The sequence below is a fragment of the Thalassophryne amazonica genome, chromosome 3, assembly GCF_902500255.1.
Source record: "Thalassophryne amazonica chromosome 3, fThaAma1.1, whole genome shotgun sequence".
Taxonomy (NCBI): Eukaryota; Metazoa; Chordata; class Actinopteri; order Batrachoidiformes; family Batrachoididae; genus Thalassophryne; species Thalassophryne amazonica.
In genome coordinates, this window is record NC_047105.1 from 110200188 (window position 1) to 110220584 (window position 20397).

The 20397-nt window shown below is 44.8% G+C and overlaps 1 protein-coding gene across 1 annotated transcript in view; it reads left to right on the forward strand.

The window, feature by feature from the left end:
* Positions 1-20397, forward strand: part of mst1rb (macrophage stimulating 1 receptor b) — a 203679-nt gene that overhangs the window by 108611 nt on the left and 74671 nt on the right. The window contains exon 3 of the mRNA XM_034167302.1: positions 3472-3648. Within this exon, the coding sequence (XP_034023193.1) occupies positions 3472-3648 (177 nt within the window). The remainder of the gene's footprint in view (positions 1-3471; positions 3649-20397) is intronic.

Sequence of the window (20397 nt, forward strand, 5' to 3'; positions counted from 1 at the left end):
ATTGCAAACACCTTGTTAGCGAGCAGAAGCCAACAGGTTAATTAATGATATTATACAAGGCACAAGGAACTGAAGTGTAAACTGCTTGTTGTAGCCACTGCAAAGTTCAAAATGTCAGTTCAGAGCTGAAAGTATGCACATTTACCTCACTAACACTCTGACCTACTAAGGGTTTGTATGTGCAAAACCATGCACCAACACCTTTGCACTTGCAAATTCAGCTACATGCTGAATTACTAGCAGTGTGCAACAAGAATTGCACCTGTCAAATGCACCAAATAGCCTCTAATGTCCATCTAGCATGTTTGCCTTTATGAATATGCAATTCGGGGTTTGTCTACATGAGTGCGCAAAATTCTGGGAAGGAACATGCAAACTGGTGAGGTTTGCACAAGCAATATGATTTGTTAAGATCAAAAGGAAATTTAGTGGGTGCTGATTCCGTTATATTTTGTGAGTTTCAATTGTTGGTGTCAGTTTCTTGCTCCTGATAGGCTACTGCTCCAACAGCACAGAGGCTACTGTCTCCTCATTCACAGAATTAAAATAAATAATCATTCATTGTAAACATCAGGCATATTTTAGTGGTTTAATTTATTTTTCATTATTTTAATTTTTTCTCCGAATTTATTTTCATTTATATAGCGCCCAATCACAATAAAGTTGCGCTTCACACAAGTAAGGTCTAACCTTACCAACCCCCAGAGCAAGCACAAAGGTGACAGTGGTAAGGAAAAACTCCCTCCCTATGAAGAAGAAACCTCAAGCAGACCAGACTCAAAGGGGTGACCCTTTGCTGTTTATTTTGTGTTCATTATCTTAAGAATTACAGGTGGACCAGAGTACATTTTGATACAACTCATAATAATTACAGTCATTCATGTGTCATGCTGTGTTACACAAAAAAACCATGCACATCTCAGGTTCTATGTGGAAATAAATTTGGGAAAAAAAATCAGGTCATTATGGGGTGTTTTGATGCAGTGACATTTGGAATAAGTCATTTAAATGCACAGCATGATCTTCAACTATTTATTGTTCCTATTATCAAGGCAAAGGCAAATGCTTATTACATTATGTGTATCAAAATTACCAGTATTTATGAATGTGGTTAATGAAATGACTAACAGAAATAACTTTGGTGAACTGTATTGTACAGATAGTACCTGTATAATCAATACATTTTACAGCAATCTGCTGTTGGAGTACATTGTAAATACAGTGTAGTTCAAACAAATTGAATAACAATATCTGATATAAAAGTGATTACCCATCTTCATAGCTTTTTTGTTTTACTATCAAAATCCACATCTTCCTAATGTCAATGGCAGACTAATCATTACTATGATGTATGCGGAAGACTTATCCAGGATTTTTTCAGGTTCATATCACAATTTAATATCACTGAAGCAGTTTAGTTGTTTTTATTTATTGCTCTTCTGCTACCTTTGTTTAAAGATGTCATGCACAAACTTAACTAATTGAGCATTTCTTAGTTACAAATTATAGAGATTCGGGTTTTATAACATTAATAATTGGTAGAGGTTCTGTCTGAAATGGCATGATTATTTTAGTGTGCAAAATAGGAAAATAAAAAATATATATCATATTTATATTATTCATATTTATTCATATTTAGTACCATTGTCCTTTATTGAAGCACAAGTATTTTTTGTTCACTTGTTCAAAATAAACCTTCAAATAAATAGTTGATTTGTACACATGCTTTGTCATCACAAATTTCTGATTTGTAACTTGTGTGTTGATTTTTACAAATAAATGTTTATTTGTGAATATATACTTTTTTCATTTGTAAAAAAAGGCATCTGCAAAACTGAAAATTCTGTTTGTGAAGTGTAATTCAACATTTGTAGATCACCGATCACACGCATTCATCATGTTGCTCACTTACACAATATTGAGACATTCTCAGCGCAAAACTGCATTTGAATTTCACAAATATATAAGTTGCTATTCACATTTCCATCCAATAGAAGGCAGTGTTGTCATGCATTTTGATGGGTGGGGAGCGGTGCGACTAAACACCGACAGGAGCCCACAGGAACCGACAGGAAACTGACAGGAGCCGGTGGGAAGCCTAATTCAGCCTGTAGGAGCCGGTGTGGGAGTGCACACTCACTCAGTGCAGCGCTTACAAACGATTTCCGCCTGCTCCCACACAAAAATAACACTGAATAACAATTTACCCATAATCCCTTTGGGCATCTGTATGTGTTCAAATCTTCAGAATTAGTGCATTATTTTAAAATGAACAGATATGTGTTATATTTTCACTTTGTACATTTTAAGAGTTGACATTAATGTAATTATTCTATCCGGATTGATTTGATTTAAAATTCAAAACCATAAGTCAAACCTGCTTTCCTTTTCAAGACGTCTACCTCATGGCTGAACTGCTGTATGCTGTCAAGGTAAATGCCACTTCGCTGCAGCAGTGGGCAGGGTGCACAAAGCTAGAAGTGCTGACTCATTGGCTGTGTGTTCGCCTTTGATTCTATCAGAAGTGCTGGCGATGTTTAAACTCAAAATCGGCTTGTTAATAGCTGAGAGTGTACCAGAGACAATACTGAAAGTTAGCGGTTAGCTGTAGCTTCTGATAAACTTTTTGGTGGTTTATCGGTTTTGCGTTATAAAAGATAACTTTTGAGTTAGCTGATTAGCGATTATCGAAGCTACCTTTTTTGGTTAGTTGTGCCCACCACTGCAGATAACACAAACTTAAAATAACCCTCCCACCCCACCCCTTCTATACTGGATCACAAACACTGAAAACATTTAAGTTGTACAGTCATCTAAATAAAAACAAACAGTTTTTGGATATATTGGCATGTATCACAAAACCTAATGGTATTTAAACTAAAATATCTACAGACAAAGTCTCAGAAAAAAAAAAACCTTAACAGACCCTTTTACAGTGTATCTGATCTTTTCCAAATGAATATGATACATGACCATTCTCATCCATTGACAATTAGAAGGTGGATGTGGCTCCTTCCATCGGTAGAGACTGAGTCTTCTGACCGACAGAGAGCAAAACACAATCATAGCCTTTTGATTTTTACCTAATGAGGCCTCCAGAGGAACAACTCCATACAGAGACGTCAGTGGGGAGGGATGGACAGTCCTGCCACAGACTGCAGAAGTTGTGTTAAAAATAGACTGCCAATAACAGTGTAGTCTTGGACAGGTCCAGAATGTGTGAAACAAAGAGGCTGGGGTCTGATACACACAAATCACAAGATACCTGACAAAATATTCACCACAAACAAACAGATCCGGTTTAATCCCACCCCTATCTCCCACACACACATGGAGATACTAACAACAGCAACTCTTGAAAACAAAACCACACAATTTCCTCATATTTGTATATTAGTTGTATTTTCTGTCTCATTTTCTTCCTCACTGTTTCTCTCCCATGTCCTCTACTGTCTGTGGCATTGGTACTAGAGCATGGAGAACAACGCCACCTGCAGAGACCATCCCACTATGGTGTCAAAGCCCTATTACAGAGTGGACCTCTTCAACAGGCGGATGACAGATATCCTGCTCACCTCTCTACTGGTCACAACCATAGAAAACAAGACCGTAGCCCACATCGGTACTTCTACGGGACGCTTACTGCAGGTGCAGACTCCAGCATCATAAATACATTCTGTAGGAATCAAACGCTGAGGGTTGTAGCTTTCAAATGGGACAAAGAGCAGTGGTTATTTGTGAGTGTGTTTGTCTAAATATGAGGTGTGTTTGGGTGCAGAGCTGATGCTCTGATATTGTCTATTACCAGAAATTGTTTCGACCATCACCTCAAAATCCACAGCTAAAATCCAGAACTGGCTAGTGCTGTATAAAAGTGAAACACTTTACATAAGCAGATTCACAACACAGGTGCTTTGAACACAGCCATGCATAATAATGACTAATAGGACCATAAAACTGAATTTAACACAAAAAGTAACAACAAATAACAATGGTGTAACATAGTTATACTGGGACCCAGTGCATATATTTTCCTCACACTGCCCTCACCCCCATCCCTCAACTCCCAACCCCTGTGGACACACACACACACACACACACACACACACACACACACACACACACACACACACACACACACACACACACACACACACACACACACACACACACACACACACACACACACACACACACACACACACACACACACACACACATAAATGCACACTCTGTCTCCAAGGAGAAGCTAACCATGCAGCTGTCATCTTGCAAACCAGTCTCTGATCAGAACCATGGACAGTGGCTGCCTGAACAACAAACTGGTCAAAGCAACTGACAGAATTTCTTCAAAAAATGTCTAAAAACTTCTGAAGTGTCACGAAAAGCACAGTAACTCATTACTTTACTCAGTAGGATCACACGATTCACTTTAAATACACAATAAGCCTTTTTTTTATCAGCAACATTCCACGTCTGTCTCATAACAATGAGCAAAAACAGCCAGTGCACCCGCTTTCTCTTCATATGTCTGTTGTGCAGCTTGCACACAGACTGTGCAGGCCTCAGGTTCAGGGGTGGGAAAGACCCCCTTCCCGTAGTCCTTTAGCATCCCCTTTTGAAGACATCTTACAAAATGAATGAATGTAATAATATGTATAAAATAATATTATCCAGATTCTACTACCTTGAAAAATTTTATTATTTATTAATACAATACTACTACTACTACTACTACTACTACTACTAATAATAATAATAATAATAATAATGATAACAAATTATTGTTATTAATAAAGTAATGCAGTTTGATACATGTTGACTTTAAAACAATTATTGCTTTTGACTGATATTGTCTGAGCCCATTAAATCGAGTTTGCACAGCAGAACCGGCTGAAACTCCACACCTCCGGAAAATAACAAGTATTTCTGACTTTTTCCAAGCATCTGCTAGGCAAGTCCACTGATCCAAATGAATTTGGTTCAGTGAGTAAGAATAATGTGTTTATCCTAAAAAGGTTATACGTAAATAAAATTATTACTGTTACTCTCTCACCAGACTATACAGACATGTTCATCTTTTTGAAAAAGAATTGGAAGTTATAAACTTAGATCAGCTTTGCTCCATATCTTATTTTTTTCATCATTAATTTTCTGCCGCTTATCTCTGTGTAGCGGTGGCAGTTGACCAAACACCTCTTTCCACTCTTCCCTAATTGCGTTAAAGTTCTCTAAGGCTTCCTGGGGGATCCCAAGGTGTTCCAAAGAACACCTTGCGGTTGATTTGATATGAAGAAAATGAGAAATATATTTCGTATTACTTTAATTATTTGTTTAAAATTGCAAAATAAAGCAAAACTATGACTATAAAAGCTTGAAATATGATCTAATTGGTATTTTGAGCAAGATTTCATTTCATGCTTCAGAAATTCTATGCTGTGCAGCACAGCCGATGTGAACCCAAGAGCCAGGCGAAAATCTGCAGGACTGGGCAGAGTCGCCTGCCACCACCCACCGTGTCTAGAACCCTTGTGGCCAGACCATTCCTTAGTAAAAAGCACACGGCAGCCTGCCTGGAGTTTGCCAAAAGGCATCCGAAGGATTCCCGACCATGAGAAACAAAATTCTCTGGTCTGATGAGACAAGCATTGAACAGTGGTGGCAACTGGGAGACTACTCAGGATTGAGGGAAAGACAAATGCAGCAATGTACAGAGACATCCTGGATGAAAACCTGCTCCAGAGCGCTCTTGATCCTAGACTGGGGCTATGGTTAATTTTTCAGCAGGACAATGACCCTAAGCACATAGCCAAGATATCAAAGGACTGGCTGCAAAATAAAGCAAAACTATGACTATAAAAGCTTGAAATATGATCTAATTGGTATTTTGAGCAAGATTTCATTTCATGCTTCAGAAATTCTATGCTGTGCAGCACAGCCGATGTGAACCCAAGAGCCAGGCGAAAATCTGCAGGACTGGGCAGAGTCGCCTGCCACCACCCACCGTGTCTAGAACCCTTGTGGCCAGACCATTCCTTAGTAAAAAGCACACGGCAGCCTGCCTGGAGTTTGCCAAAAGGCATCCGAAGGATTCCCGACCATGAGAAACAAAATTCTCTGGTCTGATGAGACAAGCATTGAACAATGGTGGCAACTGGGAGACTACTCAGGATTGAGGGAAAGACAAATGCAGCAATGTACAGAGACATCCTGGATGAAAACCTGCTCCAGAGCGCTCTTGATCCTAGACTGGGGCTATGGTTAATTTTTCAGCAGGACAATGACCCTAAGCACATAGCCAAGATATCAAAGGACTGGCTTCAGGACAACTCTGTGAATGTCCTTGAGTGGGCTAGCCAGAGCCCAGACCTGAATCTGATTGAACATGTTTTCAATTCAGTTCAATTTATTTTAATTTATATAGCGCCAAATCACAACAGAGTTGCCTCAAAGTGCTTCACACAGGTAAGATCTAATCTTACCAACCCCCAGAGCAACAGTGGTAAGGAAAAACTCCCTCTGAGGAAGAAACCTCAAGCAGACCAGACTCAAAGGGGTGACCCTCTGCTTGGGCCATGCTACAAAACATAAATTACAGAACAATTCACAGAACAATTCACGGACGAATATACAAGAAATGCTATTGGCTATTTGTCAGCATTAAACAACAAGAAAAACAGAGAAATACTAAGGTGATCGCTGGCCACTAGCCCTAAACTTCACCAAAAGACCCAGAATTTAGGTAAAGTTGAGGCCGCGGCCCACTCCAATTACTAATAAAATGAATTAAAAGAGTAAAAAGCATAAAACAAAACTGTACCAGTATGCTAGCCATACGAAAGGGAAAATAAGAGCATCTTAAGTCTGGAGTCTCCACAGAATCTGACTGTTTTGTTGACGCAGGGAGATCATTCCACAGAACAGGGGCACGATAAGAGAAAGCTCTGTGACCCGCAGACTTCTTATTCATCTTAGGGACACAAAGTAGTCCTGCACCCTGAGAATGTAAAGCCCGGGCCGGTACGTAAGGTTTAATTAGGTCAGCTAGGTAGGAGGGTGCCAGTCCATGAATAATTTTATAGGTTACTAGCAGAACCTTAAAATCTGATCTCACTGGGACAGGAAGCCAGTGAAGGGATGCCAAAATGGGTGTAATGTGGTCGAACTTTCTGCTTCGTGTCAAAAGTCTGGCTGCAGCATTTTGAACCAATTGGAGACCCCTAATGCTAGACTGCGGTAAACCAGAAAATCAAACATTGCAGTAGTCCAATCTAGAACAGATAAATGCATGGATCAGGGTCTCAGCATCAGCCATAGACAGGATGGGACGAATCTTCGCTATATTTCGCAGGTGGAAGAAAGCAGTCCTAGTAATATTTCTAATGTGGAGGCCAAAGGACAATGAAGGATCAAAAATTACCCCAAGGTTCCTCACTTTGTCAGTGTGATGTATGACACACGAGCCGAGGCTGAGCGTTAACTGGTCAAATTGATGCCGATGTCTCACTGGACCAAGAACCATCATTTCAGTAGAAGTAGGAAGTTTCTAGACATCCATCTTCTCACTGCTGCAAGGCAATCTTCTAAGGATTTTATGTGAATGAGATTACCAGCAGTTATTGGCATGTATAACTGAGTATCATCTGCATAGCAGTGAAAGGTAATCCCAAAACGCCGCAATATGTGCCCAAGGGGTGCTATATAAAGGGAAAAAGCAGGGGGCCTAAGACAGACCCCTGTGGAACCCCAAATTTCATGTCACTAAGGTTAGAGGTAGTGTTACTGTACAAAACACAGTGAGAATGACTGGTCAAGTATGACGTCAGCCATGCAAGGGCACTCCCAGTAATCCCAAAATGATTTTCCAGCCTATCAAGTAGAATATGATGATCTACTGTATCAAATGCAGCACTGAGATCTAACAGCAACAGAACCATAGTGGTGTCCGAATCCATTGTAAGCAGAAGATCATTCACCACTTTAGTGAGAGCCGTCTCTGTGGAATGATATTTTCTAAAAGCAGACTGCAGTAGCTCAAAGAGATTATTCTCAGTAAGATAGTCTACGAGCTGCCGTGACACCACTTTTTCCAGAATTTTAGAGAAAAATGATAGATTTGATATCGGCCGATAGTTTGTCAATACACCAGGGTCAAGATTAGGTTTCTTAAGTAATGGTTTAATCACTGCAGATTTGAAACATTTAGGAACAGATCCAGAAGTTAAAGAAAGATTAATAATTTTCAGTACAGTCGGCCCAAGAGTGGGCCACAGGTCCTTAAACTGTTTTGTTGGTATAAGATCAAATAAACAGGTTGTTCTTTTTGTTGACATTACGAGTTTTGTCAGCATGCCTAGTGAGATACTGTCAAATTCTGTAAATCTAGGTAATAACTCAGTAGTGGCACCCACATCAATAGCAGGGTGTAGTGACTGGATTAAGGCATGCCGGGATATGTTTAACCTGATGTCTTCTATTTTCTTCCCAAAGTAATCCAGGAAATCTTGTGCTGTAAAAGGAGAGTGAACTACAGGTGGTTGTCCATGCAAAAGTGTTGCCACCGTGTTGAACAAGAACTTTGAGTTATGCTTGTTTTTGTTGATCAAATCAGAGTAGTAAGTCCGCTTTGTAGCCAATAATGCATGCTTATAGTCTAAGATAGCATCACGCCACGCAACGTGAAATACTTCTAATTTTGAACGATGCCATTTCCGTTCTAGACCTCTTGCTTTATGCTTGAGGTCACGCAGATAATCATTGAACCAAGGTGACTGTGATTTGGGGGAGCGCAGTTTTAACATAGGTGGTGCAATCATGTCAAGTGTAGTTTTGAGCACTGAGTTTAAACTATCCACAAGTCTGTCTACTGACTGGGTATTTGTCAGATGTGAAGCTAAGACATCAGGCAATCTAGCTTCAAGTTCAGTCTTAGTTGAGGAGTTGATGCATCGCCGTAAAGATATATAAGGTTGTTGTTCCACTAAACACGGCAGCGAAACTGTAAACTTAATAAGTGAGTGATCAGACACCACTGATGTAAGAGGCATGATGTCAATATTCGTGACAGCAATACCACGTGCGAGAACCAGATCCAGGGTATTTCCACTAATGTGCGTCGAATCCCGAATGCATTGCCAAAATCCTAATGCATCCACAATTTCCATAAATGATTTGCAGAGGGGATGAGAAGGCTTATTTATATGAATGTTAAAGTCACCACTGATCAGAATGTTATCTACACTAGTTGACAAGTTAGAGATGAACGCACCAAATTCATCTAAGAATTCAGAATATGGGCCAGGAGGCCTATATACAGTGACAGAGTAATACGACTGATTTTTATTCTTCTGACCTTGGCAATGTGTAATATCCTGAGCAGAGCGGAGAATCAGATGCTCAGATGAGTGATATTTGTAACCCCCAACAGCTAATAAGCTAAACCTAGATTTATCAATAAGAGCAACACCCCCACCTTGCTTCGCATCACGAGGGACGTGACTAAATGTATATGCTGGTGGGCAGGCCTCATTTAAGGGGAGGACAGCTGTACGTTTAAGCCAGGTTTCCATAGCCCAATCATATCTAAGTGATGATCAATAATTAGATCATTGATCAACAATGATTTCGAGGACAGTGATCTTATGTTAATGAGACCCAATCTAAGGAATTCAGTGGGGTTGACAGTTGAACTGTTTGGGTTTAGGGGTGGTTCCAGAGTAGCATATATAAGATGCTTAGAAGTAGGTTTGGGTTTAAGACATTCCACGCGGGTTGTAGGTAGCAGACACAAAATCTTTGCTATTGCTGGAACAACCACTGGGCCATCCTCAATTTCAACATCATCCAATATAGTAATGGGTATTAAGTTTGGAAAGCATATCCCTCTATGATTTTTATGGACATGACTACGGAAGCAGGCCACAGTCTCAACTTGTTGAAATTCCCTCCCTGGCAAATAAACTGCACTATCACCATAGTGGATTTTCTGCACTAAATTTCCTGCTAAGCTAATGGATTCCACACCCACATTTGTCATAAGCCTTGCAGGGTCTCTAATCACCTGCTCCGTGGCCTGCTGTAGATTCCTAATGTTACCCTCCCTGTAGAGCTCTATCTATGTTCGCAGACAAGATCGCAGTGCCTTCCTCAGTAGGATGGAGGCCGTCCGGCATCAGCAAGCCACGGTGGCCCCAGAACAAAGGCCCGTTATCAACAAAGCTAAAGCCTTGCTGTCTACAAAACTGCGCCAGCCACCTATTTAATGATGTCAGCCTGCTATATGCCTCATCAGTACCCCGGGAGGGGAGGGGACCAGAGACTATTAATCGATGCCGACACATCTTTCTGGCAAGGTCACAAGTCCTCTCCATGTCCATTTTTGTGACCTCTGAGTGCTTCATCCTGATATCATTGGTGCCAACATGAATAACTATGTGACTATATCTCATGTCATGTTCCTTCGTCTGTTTTCCCTTCTGCAGCATCAGCACCCTAAGATGAGATGCAATGTCGGGAGCTCTGGCCCCAGGAATACATTTAATGTCAGCCGGCGTCTGTAACCTGACTTTGCGGGTGATAGAATCCCCTATCACTAAAGTCCGGTGTTTCGGCCTGGAGTGGAATATCTTCACATATCTGAAGAGATCTGAAAATGTCTGTGCACCGACACTCCCCATCCAACCTGATGGAGCTTGAGAGGTGCTGCAAAGAGGAATGGGCAAAACTGCCCAAAGATAGGTGCACCAAGCTTGTGGCATCATATACAAGAAGACTTGAGGCTGTAATTGCTGCCAAAGGTGCATCAACTAAGCATTGAACAAAGGGTGTGATATTTGTCATGTCATTATGGGGTTCCATGAGTAGAATTTTGAGGGGGAAAAATGGTTTTACTCCATTTTGGAAAAAGGCTGTAACAACAAAATGTGGAAAAAGTGAAGCACTGTGAATGCTTTCTAGATACACTACATCATAATAAAATACTCAGAAAGAAGAAAGAATTCCAAAGCAACTAGCTACCCTTGCTAGTGGGGTCATGGTCACCATCAGCACACACTAGCCGTCACACAAAGGAACCATATTCTTAATGTTATGACATAAAATAGCTTAAACTGATGACTTTTATAAATACCTCCATAGTTGTCTTATAGTGTTAACACTGCCAGTGAACATGTGGTCCCATTCTGGCCAGATTAGGACCATATCTACAGTGGCAGTGTTAATTTAACACTGTCAGCATCAGTTTTACACTGGTGATTTTACTGTGTATAAGACCAAAACAATGTTTTCTTCCAAACTGTAAACATTTCTATTTCTGCTGTAACGTTGGCCAGATGTTTGTGTGGGGTGTGACTCACTTTTGAAGCCAGCCTCAAGTGGCCATTCAGGGAAGTGTTGTGAAATTTGGCATTTCTTCATTAGGTTCATTTTTCAGCACCAGAGGTTGGGGCATGGTAACAACCTGTGCTTTGATTGGAAAACACATTGCAGGCACTAATCATACACACAGAACAAAAAGACCAAAAAATCATGTGTTACAGTGAAAGTACAATTAAACAGTTATTCCACAAACCTTAATAAGTGCTGCAGTGGACAATAATCCAGTTTGTAACTGTGTGTTTTGTGTGTCTGAAGGCTTCAGGAATGTGCATTTTATGAGGTACATCTTTAAAGGTCTTCTGGCTGCTAATTCCATGCATTCTGTGTAAAATGCATTTTTTCAGCAGTCAACCACTCATGTCTGTTGTCCTAAAAGTTCCCTGAAAAGCCTTCAGTTAATTCAAAATGCTGCAGCTAGAGTACTGACGGGAACTAGAAGGAGAGAGTACATTTCACCCATATTGGCCTCTCTTCATTGGCTTCCTGTTAATTCTAGAATAGAATTTAAAATTATTCTTCTTACTTATAAGGTTTTGAATAATCAGGTCCCATCTTATCTTAGGGACCTCCTAGTACCATATCACCCCAATAGAGCGCTTCACTCTCAGACTGCAGGCTTACTTGTAGTTCCTAGGGTTTTTAAGAGTAGAATGGGAGGCAGAGCCTTCAGCTTTTAGGCTCCTCTCCTGTGGAACCAGCTCCCAATTCGGATTAGGGAGACAGACACCCTCTCTACTTTTAAGATTAGGCTTTCTTTCTCTTTTTGCTCTGTATGCACCACTCTGCATTTAATCATTAGTAATTGATCTCTGCTGTCTTCCACAGCATGTCTTTTTCCTGATTCTCACCCCTCAGCCCCAACCAGTCCCAGCAGAAGACTGCCCCTCCCTGAGCCTGGTTCTGCTGGAGGTTTCTTCCTGTTAAAACGGAGTTTTTCCTTCCCACTTTGCCAAGTGCTTGCTCACAGGGGGTCGTTTTGACCGTTGGGGTTTTTCTGTAATTATTGTATGGCTTTTGCCTTACAATATAAAGCGCCTTGGGGCAACTGTTTGTTGTGATTTGGTGCTATATAAATAAAATTGATTTGATTTGATTTGATGCCTGCATTTGTCCTCTAAATTGCAATTCACACAGTTTGGGCACACAGTTTGAGATGACAGATGGCAGTCTTATTAGATTATATCATGATATGACTATGAAACGGATTAATTTGTATCATGAAACTAGCACATTTGCACCCTGCACCTTCATTTGCACTTGTATTTCCCACTGATTAAATAGTAATGTGTGCACAGACATGCCTCCATTTTATTTGCGCTGATTTGTTATGTTTATTCCGTCTTTCAAATGTGCAAAATAGCACATATTGTCTATTTAAAATATTTGCTTTCACGAATATGCAATTTGGGCTGTGTCTGTTGTGTGGGCCGCCAGAAGAGGAGGTACTGCTGGCCCACCACCAGAGGGCGCCCTGCCTGAAGTGCGGGCTTCAGGCACGAGAGGGCGCTGCCGCCACGGACACAGCCGGGGGTGACAGCTGTCACTCATTATCTCTTGACAGCTGTCACCCATCTACACTACATCATCTCACTCCATAAAGACCGGACGTCATCTCCACCTCGTTGCTGAGATATCATCTACCTGTGAACTGTGTCATAGTCTGAACTCTTTTGCAGCCGTTTTCCTGTGGTGTGCCTTATCTGCTGGATTGGCGTTTGGTGTGAACAGCGACGGCTTCGCTTCACACCCAAACCAGATAAGTGGTTTAACAGGAGCTGCACGAGTGTGTGATTAGAGGTGGAGGTGACTTTCCACCTTCTGACTGTTTTTGTTACTGGGTGTGCACACGCCCACATCTCACTGTTTGTGCTCCTCGCCAGCAGTACCAGATCCGACAGTCGGGGACGGTGATCACCTGGGAATTCGGGACTTGGCGGCTCCAGTATTCACCAGGTTCTGTGGCGATGGAAATCGTGTGGTCCCGGCTCTTCTCAGGACAGACGTCTTCTATCCTCGAGCCTGCCCACACGTCACCTTGGTGTATTGACTGCTATCAGATTCTGTGATTGTCTGTATAATCGTTGTGCACATTCACAACATCAAATTGTTACCTTTTGGCTCATCTGACCGTTCATTTGCGCCCCCTGTTGTGGGTCCGTGTCACTACACTTTCCCCAACAGGATATCTCGGCCAACGTCATGGATCCCGAGGGGCGTCAACCATCTGTTGGACAGCCAATGGAAGAGCAGGGTGCACAGGCGTCGGCTGGAGGCGTGATTGGTGAGTTGCAGCACATCCTCACCGCCTTTACCGCTCGCATGGACCTGATGACCGAGCAAAACACCATCCTTAATCGCAGGATGGAGGCTCTCACCGCGCAGGTGGAAGCGCGCGCTCAGGGCGCTGCTGCAGCTCCTCCTATGCCGACTCGGTGCCGAATACAGACATTCCACTGGTCATTCAACGACCCCCCCACCATCCCCTGAAGCATACATAAGCCCCCCAGAGCCGTACGGAGGTTGTGTGGAGACGTGCGCGGACTTTCTTATGCAGTGTTCGCTCGTCTTTGCACAGCGTCCCGTGATGTACGCGTCTGATGCCAGCAAGGTGGCTTACGTGATTAATTTGCTTCGAGGTGATGCACGTGCTTGGGCTGCAGCGCTTTGGGAACAAAGTTCACGGCTCCTTGCCTCTTATACTGGGTTTGTGAGGGAGCTCAGAACTGTTTTTGATCACCCTAACAAGAGGCGAAACCGCGTCTACCGTGCTGCTGTCAATGAGACAGGGGCGCCGGAGCGCAGCCGAATATGCAGTCGACTTCCGCATCACAGCTGCGAGATCCGGCTGGAATATGACTGCGCTCCGCGCCGCCTTCATAAACGGACTGTCTTCGGTCCTGAAGGAGCACCTGGTGGCTAAGGAGGAACCGCGGGATTTGGCTGAGCTTATCGATTTGGTTATACGGTTGGACAATCGGTTAGAAGAACGCCAATGGGAGCGAGGCGAAGGGCGTGGTCAGGCACAAGCCATCCCTCTTCCTTCCGGGTCCGAAAGGGAGCCGTCTTCCCCACGCTCCACAGCCACAGCGCTCCGAGTGGCTACAGCTCCCCCTGCTGACGATGCTAGGGACACGAGCAGGGCCACATTCAGACAGAGGAGGCTGGTCCGCGGGGAGTGCTTTGTCTGCGGCTCGAGTGAGCATCAGCAGAGAGACTGCCTCAAACGGTCAAAACACAAACGCCCGCCCTTAGAGACTGGGCTGAGGGGGGGTCAAAACATTCACGTGGGTCATACACATCTTTCAACACGACTCCCAGTTACAATCCTGAGCGGGGATTTAACCCTTCAAGCCCCAGCACTGGTGGACACGGGGTCAGAAGGGAATCTGCTGGATAGCAGATGGGCAAGGGAGGTAGGGCTCCCTCTGGTGGCGCTTTCTTCGCCAGTGAGGGTGCGAGCACTAGATGGCACTCTTCTCCCTTTTATCACACACAAGACACTACCTGTAACCCTGGTAGTGTCTGGGAATCACCGGGAGCAGATTGAGTTTTTTGTAACTCCTTCTACCTCCCGCATGATTTTGGGCTTCCCATGGATGATTAAACACAATCTCGGGATTGATTGGCCGTCTGGGGTTGTGGCTCAGTGGAGCGAAACCTGCCACCGGAATTGTTTAGGATCCTCGGTTCCTCCCGGTGTAAATGCTAATGAGGAGGTTAAAGTCCCTCCCAATCTGACGGCGGTGCTGGTTGAGTACCACGATCTTGCTGACGTCTTCAGCAAGGATCTGGCGCTCACCCTTCCCCCGCACCGTCCGTACGATTGTGCCATTGATTTGGTCCCGGGCGTTGAGTTCCCGTCCAGCAGGCTGTACAATCTCTCACGTCCTGAGCGCGAATCAATGGAGACCTACATCTGGGACTCATTAGTTGCCGGGTTGATCCGGAATTCCACCTCCCCGATGGGTGCAGGTTTCTTTTTTGTGTGCAAGAAAGATGGCGGACTCCGTCCATGCATTGATTACAGGGGGCTGAACGACATAACGGTTCGTAATTGATACCCTTTACCCCTGTTGGATTCAGTGTTCACGCCCCTACATGGAGCCCAAATTTTCACCAAACTGGACCTTAGGAATGTGTACCACCTGGTTCGGATCCGGAAGGGAGACGAATGGAAGATGACATTCAACACCCCATTAGGTCATTTTGACTACCTGGTCATGCCGTTCGGCCTCACTAACGCCCCCGCGACGTTCCAAGCATTGGTAAACGACATCTTGCGGGACTTCCTGCACCGATTCGTCTTCGTATATCTGGATGACATACTCATCTTTTCCCCGGATCCTGAGACCCATGTTACGCATGTCCTGTAGCGGTTGTTGGAGAACCGGCTGTTTGTGAAGGGCGAGAAGTGTGAGTTTCACCGCACCTCTTTGTCCTTCCTGGGGTTCATCATCTCCTCCAACTCCGTCGCCCCTGATCTGGCCAAGGTTGCGGCGGTGAGAGATTGGCCCCAACCAACAAGCCGTAGGAAGCTGCAACAGTTCCTCGGCTTTGCAAATTTCTATAGGAGGTTCATTAAGGGCTACAGTCAGGTAGTTAGCCCCCTGACAGCCCTGACCTCTCCAAAAGTCCCCTTCACCTGGTCGGATCGGTGCGAAGCCGCGTTCAAGGAGTTGAATCGCCGGTTCTCGTCTGCACCAGTTCTGGTGCAGCCCGACCCTAGCCGCCAGTTTGTGGTTGAAGTGGACGCCTCTGACTCAGGGATCGGAGCCGTGCTATCCCAGAGCGGTGAGACCGATAAGGTTCTTCACCCGTGTGCCTACTTTTCTCGCAGGTTGACCCCAGCTGAACGGAACTATGACGTCGGCAATCGAGAACTCCTTGCGGTGAAAGAGGCTCTTGAGGAGTGGAGACACCTGTTGGAGGGAGCGTCTGTGCCTTTCACGGTTTTCACTGACCATCGGAACCTGGAGTATATCAGGACCGCCAAGCGGCTGGACCCCAGGCAAGCCCGCTGGTCACTGTTCTTCGGGCGTTTTGACTTCCGAATCACCTACTGCCCCGGGACCAAGAAACAGAGATCGGATGCATTGTCCCGGGTGCATGAAGACGAAGTCAAGACTGAGCTGTCGGATCCACCGGAGCCCATCATTCCGGAGTCCACTATCGTGGCCACCCTCACCTGGGACGTGGAGAAGACCGTCCGGGAGGCCCTGGCACGGAGCCCGGACCCAATAACAGGGCCGAAGAACAGACTCTACGTCCCACCAGAGGCAAGAGCTGCTGTCTTGGATTTCTGTCACGGTTCTAAGCTCTCCTGTCATCGGGGGACCATGGCAGTGGTCCGGCAGCGCTTCTGGTGGGCGTCCCTGGAGGCCGACGTCCGGGAATATATCCAGGCCTGCACCACCTGTGCCAGGGGCAAGGCAGACCATCAGAAGGCACAGGGACTTCTTCAGCCACTTCCTGTTCCTCATCGCCCCTGGTCCCACATCGGTCTGGATTTTGTCACGGGCTTCCCGCCGTCCCAGGGCATGATGACCATCTTCATGATAGTGGACCGGTTCTCCAAGGCGGCCCACTTCGTGGCCCTTCCGAAGCTCCCCACGGCCCAAGAGACTGCGGACCTCCTGGTCCACCACGTCATCCGTCTGTATGGGATACCTACCGACATTGTCTTTGATCGTGGTCCCCAGTTCTCCTCACACGTCTGGAGGAGCTTCTGCCGGGAACTGGGGGCCACTGTGAGCCTCTCGTCCGGGTATCTCCCACAGACCAGTGGACAGGCAGAACGGGCCAATCAGGAATTGGAGCAAGCCCTGCGCTCTGTGACGTCCGCACACACGACAGCCTGGAGTGAACATCTGGCCTGGATCGAGTATGCGCATAACAGCCAGGTGTCCTCTGCGTTTGGGGTATCAGCCCCCATTGTTTCCCGTGGTGGAGGGAGAGGTCGGTGTGCCCTCGTTCCAGGCCCACCTGCGGAAGTGCCGTCGGGTGTCGCGTTCCACCCGTTCTGCCTTGTTGAAGGCCCGGACGAGGGCGAAGACCCATGCAGACCGCCGGCGATCCCCGGCCCCTGCTTACCAGCCCGGGCAGGAGGTGTGGCTATCCACAAAGGACATCCCCCTCCAGGTGGACTCCCCGAAACTCAAGGACAGATATATCGGACCATACAAAATCCTCAAAGTCCTCAGTCCTGCCGCAGTGAAGCTCCAACTCCCGGCTTCACTGCGGATCCACCCGGTCTTTCATGTGTCAAGGCTCAAACCTCACCACACCTCACCCCTTTGTGCTCCCGGACCGGCGCCGCCTCCTGCCCGGATCATCGACGGGGAGCCGGCTTGGACGGTGCGCCGGCTCCTGGACGTCCGTCGGATGGGCCGGGGGTTCCAGCATTTGGTGGACTGGGAGGGGTATGGACCCGAGGAACGCTCCTGGGTGAAGAGGAGCTTCATCCTGGATCCGGCCCTCCTGGCCGATTTCTACCGCCGTCACCCGGACAAGCCTTGTCGGGCGCCAGGAGGCGCCCGTTGAGGGGGGGGGGTCCTGTTGTGTGGGCCGCCAGAAGAGGAGGTACTGCTGGCCCACCACCAGAGGGCGCCCTGCCTGAAGTGCGGGCTTCAGGCACGAGAGGGCGCTGCCGCCACGGACACAGCCGGGGGTGACAGCTGTCACTCATTATCTCTTGACAGCTGTCACCCATCTACACTACATCATCTCACTCCATAAAGACCGGACGTCATCTCCACCTCGTTGCCGAGATCTCATCTACCTGTGAAGGTAATTCTCTGCTGTATCTAAAACTGTGTCATAGTCTGAACTCTTTTGCAGCCGTTTTCCTGTGGTGTGCCTTATCTGCTGGATTGGCGTTTGGTGTGAACAGCGATGGCTTCGCTTCACACCCAAACCAGATAAGTGGTTTAACAGGAGCTGCACGAGTTTGTGATTAGAGGTGGAGGTGACTTTCCACCTTCTGACTGTTTTTGTTACTGGGTGTGCACACACCCACATCTCATTGTTTGTGCTCCTCGCCAGCAGTACCAGATCCGACAGTCGAGGACGGTGATCACCTGGGAATTCGGGACTTGGCGGCTCCAGTATTCACCAGGTTCTGTGGCGGTGGAAATCGTGTGGTCCCGTGTGGTCCCTTTTCAGGACAGACGTCTTCTATCCTCGAGCCTGCCCACACGTCACCTTGGTGTATTGACTGCTATCAGATTTTGTGATTGTCTGTATAATCGTTGTGCACATTCACAACATTAAATTGTTACCTTTTGGCTCATCTATTGACGTTCATTTGCGCCCCCTGTTGTGGGTCCGTGTCACTACACTTTCCCCAACAGTGCCCACCCGAATGTGCACAATTGTGGGTGTTGAACATGCAAATAGTTGAGGTTTACACACACACAATTTTTCAAGGCTAAAAGCAATTTCAGGCGCTGAGATTGCCTCTGTAATTTTGCATATTTGAAACCTTGGTGTAGCAAAGGCGAGCAGATAATGCTGTGTAGAAGAAGTTTGTAAACGTCCCTCCACAAGGCAAAAAGATGCTCTGGCGACTAGGGATGGGTATCGATGAGATTTTATCGATATTGATGTCATTCCGCTTATCGATCCAATTCGTTATTGATTCCCTCATCGATACCGCTTGGGAATTTTCTGTGAATTTTCTGGGCTTTACAGGTTTTCTATGTCAACAACATTTTAAATTGGTCACTGGATCCTTGATCTCTGGACAGAAATAAAAATAAATAAAATCTGTAGTTTTTGTCAAAAGCATTTCCTTTCAGACATTTTGGCATGAATGTCTCTCCATACCTCTGAGCTGAGGTCAGCTGGCTGCTGCACGTCAGCACAGGACGTCTCATTTTGGGAGGAAAAAAACTTTTGATCGATTGCAGTTTGTTTGTATTACAACGTTTGGAAAGAGGTGTCATTTGATTTAAACAGTGTTTTGCTTTGAAGTTATTAATTCCAACTGGATCATTCTAACTTGACTCGGCAGAGAGCTGCGCAGCGTTTGGAGCTGTGTGAACAGAACAGAGGACGATTCTCGTTTCTTTCTCCCAACAAGACAAGAGTCCCAGTTAGTGACTTTAATCCGCACAAAAGTGACTCACGATTGACATATTTGGGGATGAAAGTGGTGAAAAGCAAAAAAGGCTGAAACCCAAAATTACCTCCCAACACCACCCGCACAAAAATGTTTGAATTCTAGAAGCTCTGAAATGCAATCTGGGGCTATTCCAGACAATAAACTGCAGTGAGTGCAGCATCCATTTTGGTGAGAAAAAAAACAAACTTTCCTTATTCAAATTCATTCCAGTAGTATTCTGCTCTTAATAGGATGCAGCAGTTTTCTAGCTTGGCAGATAGTTCTGGAGGAAATCACTGAAGAAATTAACAAATTGAAAATATGGTTTGACCAAAACAATTTGTCATTAAACTTAAATAAAACAGGGTGTAAGAGTCACTCGGTGTTCACAGGAAGCAGTTATTTATTTCCATATGTATTTATTTATTTATTTTCATTGTTAGTTGGTTTTATATTTTCTGTTCTGTTTTGTTTCATCAGGTTCTTTTTGTTTCTTCCTCTAAAATTGTATTGTAGCATTATTAGTTGTTATGAGTTATTATTACTATTATTATTATTGTTGTTATTATTATTAATATATGAATAAAAATAAATTCACAAAAAATACAATTTGACTCTTTTACAACAACGAACGTTGAGCCATTAATTATTATACAGAAGACAAAATACATCTATCAACTGTTTCAGAAGACATAACAGGTCGGTTTCACATAAAAAAGGTAAATATTACTCACAGACATATGCTCTTTGGGGTTTTAGTGGGGAAAATTAAGATAAAGCAAAATAAAACAATGAACCAACAAAGGAGCGAAACAAAGCACTGCTTCGATCTGCGAATCACTGCTTCGATTGGTTAAAGTTTCAAAGCAAAGCTGTGCTGCAGATACAGTTGATTACAGACCCGCTTCAGGGTCTGTAAT